An 11897-nucleotide genomic window follows, 5' to 3' on the forward strand; every position below is an offset into this window, starting at 1 on the left:
ACATTTTAAAATACACTAAGTGTATACTTTCTTGTAAATAAAAGAGTCATCTATCGTTCTTTATTGGGTTTCATAGAGTACTCATGTTTCAGCGCTACTTTTTTCTCTTTATGGATAAACAGATTGAATCCTCCACCAGGCGCAGGCAGGGTAATTACTGCACTAATTACTGAATAGATGAAGGGCTGTTAAGAGCCATTAAGAGCATTTATGTATGGATGGTGAGCTTGAGATGTGTTTATCTGATCTGAACAATAGCACTGCAGTTCTTGAGAGACTCCAGACAGATGTCATTCAAAGTTTCTGTATTATAAAATAAATGAGTAAACCATGCTATTGATTTCCTTTTGAATGTTTTAGGAAATGCTGGTGAGAAAGTGATGCGTCACCTTTGGTGAGAGGCATAAAATTAAACATCCATCATGTCATTTGAGGCTGAAAAACGCATGTAGTACTAGAACATGTTTTTAACATGTACATAAGTACATAAAAAGTACATAAAAATAATACTTTTATTTAGCATGATGCATTAAACTGCTGAAAATTGAGAGCAAAGACAATTATAATGTTACAAAAATAAATGCTGTCATTTCAAATTTGTTCAACGAAGAAACCTACATTTTTATTTTACATTCGCATTTATATTAAAAGAAATAAAAAAAGATTTTCTACAAGTAGTAAACACTGCATCCAAATGTGTACTGCATCACTGAAAACTTGCACTGCACAGAGTAGTAATAGGGCAATTCTACTGCTGTTTTATGGCACTTAATATATCTGAAGGGAGTATTTTTTTTACAGTGTCAAGTGATTTGATTGTCTGTTCACGGTTTGCTCAAATCCATAATAAAAAAATGTGAATAAAACAGCTCATAAATCAGCAACTGATATCAGTTTTGTTTGCTTTTAGGGGAGGACCGGCCGAGGGAGAACCCCATGGGCAACGCAGATGGACAGGCGATGGTGGGCGGAGCAGGGGTGGAGTCAGGGGCAGGAAGGCAGCGGTTACACTGCTGCATTCGAGTCACAGCCGTTCAAGTGCGAAAAGCAATATGGGGCGTGGCCATGGTGATGTGCGTGTGCTCATCATGGGCAGGCTCCACCCAGCTGGCCAAGCTGACCTTCAAACAGTACGACGCACCGTTCACTCTCACATGGTTCACCACCACGTGGAACTGCCTCTTCTTCCCTCTGTATTACATCGGCCACCTGTGCAAGAGTCCTGAGAGACAGACACCAAAACAGAGGTTTAGGTAAGAATCTGGTCCTGTGAGATTGTGTTTATCCAGCAATGCACTCTGGGATTGCCTTGAAGAAGATGAAGCTTATTAGGTTCTGGTGCAGAGCAAAAGATTAAGATGTAGTACAGCTGAAATATCCAGCGGTTTTGTGCATCACAGACATCTGGTGAATCTTTTTAGTGAAATCCCTTTCTGTTAAGGGGTACACGGAGGAAATTCCATGCTGTAATGCACGAACAGCTTGTCCTTTCCGGGTTTTTCCTTTTATCATCTGTGTGCTGAATACGAAGCAGGCTCATTGCTTATTTAAACCGAGTTGAAGGAAAATATCCCTCCGCTCTGTCCAGGAAGACCAAAGTAAAAGGTGTTGGAAGTACCCAATATACTGTAGATTCAAATGCTTTTTTTATCCAACCATTTAGCAAACGATTGTGTAAAATGCATAAAAGCCCAAGCAATTTGTCACGCGTGAGAAAAACTATATCAGAAGCACTGCAGAGTAAACACCAGCTGTGGTGTACTGTGAGGTAGTGATTCTGGCTATGGCAGTTAACTCAAATCACACTTCACAGAACAGTAAATAAGCCACCCATTTACAAATTGCAAAACAGTTTTTACTCTTATGCTTTAATGCAACCCAAATGTGCTTATTTCTTTCACAATATCTCTTGCTTCAAAGCATGTTAAAGTACACAACCAATAAACAACCAAAAATAAACCAACTTATGAATTAGTACACCATATAGGACAACATCAGTGGATCGTTTGTCTTCCATGGGAGTGAGAATAATACCCGGGTCAATGACTCAAGACAACATCAGTAAATATTCAAACAAAAACACTACTTCAGTGCATCAAGTCCATAAGTGAACCAAACATAACCCATCAACTTATAATCACGTTCATTCATATACATAAGGTTCTTTCAACAGTTCTGATGACTCTTTTAAATGATCGTGTTCTTAAATGAAGAGTTTAAAGTGGAAATGATTGATGTTTGTGTGTGTGTGTGTGAAAGAGTTAGATGTCCAGTAGACCCATCTTTTTCGAGAGTCATTGATGATTAATTAGCTTAGTGGAGATAATGAACTTTAAGGCCTACCTGGAGTCCAATGCACAATCAGGGGATTTGCAGTCCAGCCAAAACACCACAAACTCACTCTAAGTTACAGCGTTCCAATCCCGCGTAGTTCAAACACAGCTCATAAACGAATGGCATACCAAACATGTGAACACTCGTCCACTGTGCAGCCAGCGAAACTTCTGTAACACCGTAGACTTCAAGCTTGTGGTTTCATTGTCAGCGGCTTCACTTCACAGCACCTACTGTCTGCTAATTCAACTTTCATATGGCCCAGACACCACGGGGAAAGGAGTAGCTTGCAGAAATTGTAGAACCCAGGCACTCCTCCACAGAACAGCAAATGATGCTTACTTAAGACAGTCATCTCCCATTTTGTTGCTTTATATTTTGCATTTTAAACACCTATCTCCAGGCAGTTCAAACTTCTGACCATCGATGCAGCAGACACACACTCAATACTCACGGCACAAACACCTGTTTTAAATGGATTTGATTACTCAATTTCCTCCAGCTGACTGACTCCTCCCACTTGATGCATTGCATTTTGGGCTTTGTAGTTCATTTTCGTCACAGTACAAAGGCTGCTTAAATGAAAAGAAAAAAAAAACGAAAGGAAGTGTATTTTTACTGAATTCACAATTTATAAACAATGTCTAAAATGAAGGGAATAACAATCCTGAGCAAATAAGCAACTCCGGCAAAATTAACTTACAAATAATACTCATAATGTTAATAATAATCATAATTAAACTAAAAGGCAATTAAATAGCTGAAATTACTAAAAAATAGATGTGAACAGGTGAATGCAAACAAGACCGTTTCTTAAATAAAATGGTTTAATTTCCTGTAAAAGACAGCATACACTGTATGGAAGCTATGCTTAATTTCTCTGTTGGCCTGATTTTACCTGAAAGTGTTGCAATAACGCTTGTGAGTCTGGGACACTGAAGATTGCAAAATATCTTTGAACTGATCTGTTCAGACAGTCATATATTTGTCAAGCACAGAAACCGATGGGTGGAAAAATGCCATGTGACACCACAAGCATTTTGAGATCATCTAATTGGTCCACAGAAACATTTTTATCAAAGAAACAAAATACATTTTCTGTTTGTTCACTCTAAACTATTAAAACCTTTGTAACTATGAAATAGTTACAAAGACAATGAAAATAACGCTTTCCATATGAACAGGTGTGAGTGATTCCGAAATATAAATCCATATAAATTTCTATATAGAAATATAGAAATGAAAAAACCTTAAATTAGAAAACACTTTAATGTTGACAGCAACACTCCTAGTAGTGGACCCAAACTTGAAAGTGACTCTACAACCGTCACTTTTGATCAATTTAATTCATCCTTGCTGAATGAAAGTGTTTATTTCTTTAAACAATAAATGCACTGACCCCATAGTTTTGAATGGTGGTGTACATAAAGCAAATCAAATGTGCATTATGTGCAGTGGACAGTTAATTAACATCACTGATTTATCTCTGTGGTATTTCAGAGAGTGCTGTCGGTTCTTCGGGGACGATGGACTGACGGCGAAGGTATTCTTTACTAAAGTGGCCCCTTTCGGCCTGCTGTGGATTATGACAAACTACCTGTACCTTCAGGCTTTGAGAAAGATCAACAGCACCGATGTATCAGCCCTCTTCTGCTGTAACAAAGCCTTTGTCTTTCTCCTGTCCTGGATCGTACTGCGGGATCGCTTCATGGGTGTCAGGGTGAGTGGATGGATGGATCATTAGATAGATGGATGAAATTCGAAAAGATTTTATTTGACATGAGTGTTGCTAAAAGACTGGATGGATGGATATATCCAATGTTGTTTTCTCTGGATATCTTCTGCTGGTTAATCACAGCAGTACCATCACAATACAATCCTTTGCTTTTACAACCTTTTCCTGTCTTCTTCCTTTGTGCTCCTCCTTTCTCATATTTCCTGTTTTTTTCTCGATTCAAAGGACCTAAAGTGCTGTGTAACATTTCCTTTGTCTCTATGTGTTCCCGTTCTTCCATCTCTCTCTAGAACACACACACACACACACACACACACACACACATCACACACACAAAGGCACTGCAGTGCAGATTTTGGTGAGTCAGGGTGTTTGGACGTTCATGGCGCAGTAGAAGTTAAGCTGGTTTCCATTTATAGAAAACACAATCTTATTTCTCGCTTGTGATATTTATGCTGAAATTTCCCCTGTACAGGTTTCATATTTACCCAAGTTTATTTCTAAGTTCTCCTGGAAAGATGATAGTAATACGAATATTGCAACATCTATGATAATGCAGAATGACAATATTTCAACAGTCTTTCAAACAAAGGAGATAAGACAGTGAGAGTCGGACCAAAACAAAAGGCAGAGCAGGAAAAGAGTGTTAGAGGAAAGCTGTTCAGGAGGGCTGCTGGGTGAGAGCAATCAGTCTCTCTGACATCCTCATAATGTTTCTGTACTGCACTCAATTCAGCTACGCTCTGGAAACATTTTTCATTCGGATTCACACACTCACACACACACACACACACACACACACACACACACTGCGTATGAAGCAGGCCTGTTCCATCATATATAATGCCAGAGTAATACTTCCTTGAACTCTAATATATATATATATATATATATATATATATATATATATATATATATATATATATATATATATATATATATAGATATATATAGATAGATAGATAGATAGATAGATAGATAGATATATATATATATATATATATATGACTGTATTGATCACATTGTAAAATAATTTCCCCAAAAAATGATACAATACTTTTTGATCATTTTGCCCTAGTTACACGATTTTCTGCTTCAAATCACATTTTGCACCAACCTTCTCTATAATTTTTAGATATTTATTAATTCATTCTTTAAATGTTGCATTCATTCTTTTAGATGTTTTAGCTATTGAAATAGACATTGTAGTCTTCAGGCCATCTTTGCGCTATTTGACGTAACAGTGTGATGCTGGTGACCTTTATTTTGTTCTTTTACCAGATTGTTGCTGCCATTCTGGCCATCGCTGGAATCGTGATGCTGACCTACGCTGATGGCTTTCACAGTCACTCTGTTATCGGCATAACGTTTGTAGTGGCCTCTGCATCTGCCTCTGCCCTCTATAAGGTAATCCCGCATCAACAGTCATGACTCTTCTCAAATGTTTTTCTGTTCAGTCCTGTAATTCGGGGGTTTGTGTGTCTACATGCTTTGAAAATGCCCCAAATTATATAGTTAAACTTGTTTTGGACAAGCATATAAGCATTTCAAGCATATAAACTTACATTGAAATAAAACTAATTTTACAAAATAGAATAAGCAAAATATGAATATTGTGATAACACCATGTGGATTAGGCCATTGAAATTAACCATCTAAATGAACCTATTCACCAAAAAAAATAATAATAATAATAATAATAATTCTGACCTGACCTAGTCTTGTTTTTCATTCTTCAGGTGCTCTTCAAGCTTGTCTTGGGCAGTGCCAAGTTTGGAGAGGCGGCTCTGTTTCTGACCATTGTCGGAGGTGCAAACTTTGTCTTATTGAGCTTTGTGCCAGTTATACTGTACTTCACACATGTTGAGTACTTCACATCCATAGCTGATCTTCCCTGGGCCTACCTGTGTGGAGTAGCTGGACTCTTACTAGGTAGATAAAATACTGACAGAAAACAGTATATTATATATATATATATATATATATATATATATATATATATATATATATATATATATATATATATATATACATACATACATTACATATATATATATATATATATATATATATATATGTATATACACACACACACACAATTAGGTCTGTCATTTACTGTGCATTTTTTCTTCATTTACAGCATTCAATATTCTGGTGAATTTTGGCATTGCCATTACATACCCTACACTCATTTCACTTGGCATTGTGCTGAGTGTCCCAGTCAATGCAGGTGAGGTCATTTTCAAAGTATTTTTTTATTTTTGTGCCACTGACTGATTTAATATATGTATATATATTATTGCTCCTTTTGTTGTTTTTGATTGCTTCCACTGTCTTCATCTGTAAGTTGCTTTGGATAAAAGCGTCTGCTAAATGAATAAATGTAAATTTAAATATATATATTAATAATATATATAGTTGACCATGACATTTTAAATTCTGTCAGTAATTACTCAACCTCATGTCGTTCCAAACCCTGACCTTTCGTTCATCTTCAGAACACAAATTAAGATATTTTTGGTGCAATCTCAGAGCTTGCATTGTGGTACTCTCATGAATGGCAGCAGATGCTGATAAGGAAGTGAAGAATTCTTAATAAAATTGCGGTGGAACCACTGATGTCACATGGACTATTTTAACAGTGTCTTTACTTCCTTTCTAGGCATTTGAATGTTTCAGTTGCATTACTGTCTATTTAGGTTCAGAAAGCTCTCAGATTTCATCAAAAATATCTTAATTTGTGTTCTGAAGATGAACGAAGGTCTTATAGGTTTGGAACGACATGAGGGTAATGATGGAATTTTCATGTTTTTGTTAACTAACCCTTTAATATAGGCATTATATTACACTCATAGCTCATTGTATGACTGTTTTAAAATGTTTATGTTAAAAATAATTTTATTTAAGGAGAAAATGAAAAAGATTCTAACTTTTGGAAACCTGTTTTTGAAGCAGCAAGTGGACAGTCATTGTAGCTTCATCTAGACAGTTTGTGGTGGATGTTAGTGGCTCTTAATGTGTGTATGGTTGGTGTTGCAGTGGTGGACCTGTACACCTGTGATATCCACTTCAACACAGTGCGGCTCATCGCTGTGTTCATCATCTGTCTGGGCTTCCTGATGCTGCTGTTACCGGAAGACTGGGATCAGTGTTTGATTGAGCTCGGCACCAAACTCAGAAAGCGGGAACAGACTGCTGAGCCGGCTGAGACTGGAACCAGTTCAGGACTCAATTGGACCCGACGCGCCAGGACCTCCATGTCCACGTTTTCCCACTGACACACACTCACCTTCTCCCATGCAGTGACTGAATGATGCTAGGACGAGCATTCATTCATAATATTTCTCAGTCAACAAGGTTCCATAGACCATAATGTACCATAATGCACATTATATCAAAAACTGTCTGAAAGCATTGTTTGCATTTTTCCCAACTGTAAGTGAATTTGAACAATGACTTAGGTCTTTATTTGAAACTCAAGAGCAGGGGTCTCAAACTACCAATCCATGGGTTTATAGGGGAAGTCATGGCCTAATGGTTGGAGAGTTGGACTTTTAATCCATAGGTTGTGAGTTCGAGTCTTGGGCCAGCAGGGATTGTAGGTGTGGGAGTGAATTTACAGCGCTCTCTCTACCTTCAATTCCAGGACTGAAGTGCCCTTGAGCAAGGCACTGAACCCCCGAAAAGTTCCCTTGGCACTGCAGTGTGTGTGCAGTGTGACTTTGTCACTTTCACCTTCAAATTTGACCCATGAATTAAGTCATTAAGTGTTAATAGGCTACCCTTAAATCCAGCCCAGCTTTCATTTTTTACACTTTATTTAAAAAAAATGTAAACTTTAATAATATTTCAATTTTATTTTATATACTGTTGTAATTTAATGTAAATGATGTATTATAATTTATTTTTATATATTTCTTATTCTCCACATGGCTTTTATAGGCCTAAAACTTGAATGTAAAATGACAGAAAAGTCAGAAAACTTTGGATTACATGCATCTATATAACACTAGATGGCTATTATTACAATCAATGGAGTGGTTTACACTGGGAGCACTTGTTGTGGCATCTTCAAGTGGATGGAAGATTCTATTTTTCGTGCACTACAGCTACTCCAACCTTTTTATTTTGCCTGATATATATAAAAATATTTTTATATATATATATGTAGACTGATTGCTATCTAAGTCTTTTTATATTGAAAAATGTCTGATTGTTACGTCAAGGCCAGGTTGTGTTATTTCCAATCTTTTAAATGGCACTGCTACCTGCCTCTGCAAGGAGGAAAGTAATGCAATAATGCAATTTCAGACATCATTACTCCACTAACCATGAGCATCATGCTAGGTATGAAGGAAAGATGTATCCATGCCTCAATAACTGTATGTAGTTAAAATGTAAGGTCATAAACCATCAGGTAGTTGAAGAGTTTGAGACCTCTGCTCAAGAGACCCACATAACCAATGTCTCCACAATAAAGATTAGTTTCTGGTCTTGAGATTGTTTAACTTCTCTTCGGAGCTCAGAGAATCACATCTGTGACTTTACAGCTTACATTGTGTATCTCACTGGCACAAATCACTGCGAGTGGCCAGTAGAACATGTGCCATACATTAATACAGACATTAAGAACTGCTACTTGTGCCGTCTTCTTGCACAACAAAGATCTACATTACAACAGGTGCATCTGAGGGATTTCCCCTCCCAATCTGTGACTGAAGATGTTCTGAATAATAGCAATCTCGAAGGTCTTGGTGGAAAGGTGAACCAGGAATAGCATCAGAAGACAGTGGTGCTGAGGTTGGCTGGAATGCTGGTACAGTGCAAATGCCTCATACAAAGTTCTCCTAAAATGTAAACGGAGATATTTGTGGGGTTAACAACAGCATCCAGTCTGTTTATATTGAAGCTACATGTATGCTTTGTTTCCATCACATTTGTTTCTGAGTCACATGCTAACCACTGTGAGGACACTTCAGCGGCAGTACTGGCAACTCGAAAAGGCAATCATCTGTGAGTTGTGTTAACATAAAGGCTGCCGTGAGCATCCTGTGAATGTATGACCATTTCTGAAAAGTGCACCCACACTATGTTCTTTGCAAATGGTGGTGACTGGAACTGATACGCCACCTTTACATACACAAAACATCCAGCATTTCATAAGACTGCTTTTCTTGAAAACGGCATTGCATTTTTTTTATCCTTATGGACTGTTCCTTTAGAAAGGAATTATTTCTACAGAAAAATGCATGCCGGAAATGCCAATAAATGCTATGATGGCTTCACTGCCTTTTTTTTTATTTGCAATAGGATCTCATCAGCACTGTCTCCCATTGTCATTGTTACAATGACAATAAATATAATAATGTATTCCTCTGGAATTACTGCTATAGCTATTATATTGATATTATTGTAAACCTTTGTAAGGAATGATTTTTACACTGAAACGCATTCTGATCACATTTGAGGAAAATGACAACAAAAATAAATGAAAACTTCAATTTAATAGATCTGCTTTGACTGTTTTCACATCTGCCTTGTAAAACTTCACATTTTCTACTGTTTAAGAATATCAAACGATTGTTTTAATTAATAGATTGTTTGAACATGATTAATTCACAGAGACCAACTGAATGGGTTCAAAAGAATTTGTAAAATAATGTTTAAGTAAATAGAAGATATGTTCAGACAAAATTTGATTCATGAGAAAAGCTAATTATGCTGATAGAGTCAGTTTCTGGGTATGACAATCATTTTCTGTCATACCCAGAATTTAGTGCATCAGGGAAGAAATTGATAAAAAAAAACGTTTTTTTTTTTTGTACAAATCCATGTTCCAATCCATGTGTAAAGATGGTATAGGAGGAATAAAGATGAACATTTTGGCAGCACTGAAAACACAAAAGGGTCATCGGATTCATACACATTACTGACAGTACGAAGAAATGTGGTTCCTGTAAAGCACTTATAATGGAAGAAGATAGACCAGGCAGTAGATGTTGGCAGAAGACTAACCTAACAGAAGCTTTTCCTGACCTTGCCTGTTTAAAAGTTATATGTGATAATACAGGTTCTTCTCAAAAAATGTAATGATAAAAATTCAACTTTCATATATTTTAGATTCATTGCACACCAACTGAAATTTTTCAGGTCTTTTGTTGTTTTAATACTGATGACTTTGGCATACAGCTCATGAAAACCCAAAATTCCTATCTCAAAAAATTAGCATATCACGAAAAGGTTCTCTAAACTAGCTATTAACCTAATCATCTGAATCAACTAATTAACTCTAAACACCTGCAAAAGATTCCTGAGGCTTTTAAAAACTCCCAGCCTGGTTCATTACTCAAAACAATCATGGGTAAGACTGCCGACCTGACTGCTGTCCTGAAGGCCATCATCACCCTTAAGCGAGAAGGTAAGACACAGAAATAAATTTCTGAACGAATAGGCTGTTCCCAGAGTGCTGTATCAAGGCACCTCAGTGGGAAGTCTGTGGGAAGGAAAAAGTGTGGCAAAAAACGCTGCACAACGAGAAGAGGTAACCGGACCCTGAGGAAGATTGTGGAGAAGGACCAATTCCAGACCTTGGGGGACCTGCGGAAGCAGTGGACTGAGTCTGGAGTAGAAACATCCAGAGCCACCGTGCACAGGCGTGTGCAGGAAATGGGCAACAGAGAAGCAGCACTGGACTGTTGTTCAGTGGTCCAAAGTACTTTTTTCGGATTAAAGCAAATTTTGCATGTCATTCGGAAATCAAGGTGCCAGAGTCTGGAGGAAGACTGGGGAGAAGGAAATGCCAAAATGCCTGAAGTCCAGTGTCAAGTACCCACAGTCAGTGATGGTCTGGTGTGCCATGTCAGCTGCTGGTGTTGGTCCACTGTGTTTTATCAAGGGCAGGGTCAATGCAGCTAGCTATCGGGAGATTTTGGAGCACTTCATGCTTCCATCTGCTGAAAAGCTTTATGGAGATGAAGATTTCGTTTTCGGGCACGACCTGGCACCTGCTCACAGTGCCAAAACCACTGGTAAATGGTTTACTGACCGTGGTATTACTGTGCTCAATTGGCCTGCCAACTCTCCTGACCTGAACCCCATAGAGAATCTGTGGGATATTGTGAAGAGAAAGTTGAGAGCTGCAAGACCCAACACTCTGGATGAGCTTAAGGCCGCTATCGAAGCATCCTGGGCCTCCATAACTCCTCAGCAGTGCCACAGGCTGATTGCCTCCATGCCACGCCGCATTGAAGCAGTCATTTCTGCAAAAGGATTCCCGACCAAGTATTAAGTGCATAACTGAACATAATTATTTGAAGGTTGACGTTTTTTGTATTAAAAACACTTTTCTTTTATTGGTCGGATGAAATATGCTGAGATTTTGAGAATTTTGGGTTTTCATGAGCTGTATGCCAAAATCATCAGTAGTAAAACAATAAAAGACCTGAAATATTTCCGTTGGTGTGCAATGAATCTAAAATATATGAAAGTTGAATTTTTATCATTACATTATGGAAAATAATGAACTTTTTCATAATATGCTAATTTTTTAGAAGGACCTGTATACGTAATTTGTTGTCTTACATATCACAAACATTTAACATATGTAAAACCAAGTAGCTTTCACATGACAAGCCATTATCAACAGAAAGCAAAGTATAACCTCAAGTTCATCCACATAGTAAGAAGGCATACCTAAAAGGAAAAGAAGAGAGAGAGCGATTAAAAGATAAAAATAAAACCGGTTTTACTGAATAATTCATATACCGTATTTTTCTGACTATAAGTCGCACCAGTCCAAAAATATGTCATGATGAGGAAAAAAAATATA

The 11897-nt window shown here is 37.5% G+C and overlaps 1 protein-coding gene across 7 annotated transcripts in view; it reads left to right on the forward strand.

Annotated features, from left to right (window-relative positions):
- Nucleotides 1-9403, forward strand: part of LOC113112276 (putative thiamine transporter SLC35F3) — a 49693-nt gene extending 40290 nt beyond the window's left edge. For 6 of the 7 annotated variants that reach the window (XM_026277685.1, XM_026277687.1, XM_026277688.1 and 3 more), the window contains 6 exons: nt 911-1253; nt 3835-4054; nt 5351-5476; nt 5809-6001; nt 6210-6299; nt 7109-9403. In XM_026277685.1, the coding sequence (XP_026133470.1) occupies nt 911-1253; nt 3835-4054; nt 5351-5476; nt 5809-6001; nt 6210-6299; nt 7109-7347 (1211 nt within the window). In that variant the 3' untranslated portion in view covers nt 7348-9403. The remainder of the gene's footprint in view (nt 1-910; nt 1254-3834; nt 4055-5350; nt 5477-5808; nt 6002-6209; nt 6300-7108) is intronic. The other variant, XM_026277686.1, reaches the window with a different exon arrangement.
- Nucleotides 9404-11897: the final 2494 nt, after the last annotated feature.

The sequence above is a fragment of the Carassius auratus genome, chromosome 13, assembly GCF_003368295.1.
Source record: "Carassius auratus strain Wakin chromosome 13, ASM336829v1, whole genome shotgun sequence".
NCBI classification, from domain to species: Eukaryota; Metazoa; Chordata; class Actinopteri; order Cypriniformes; family Cyprinidae; genus Carassius; species Carassius auratus.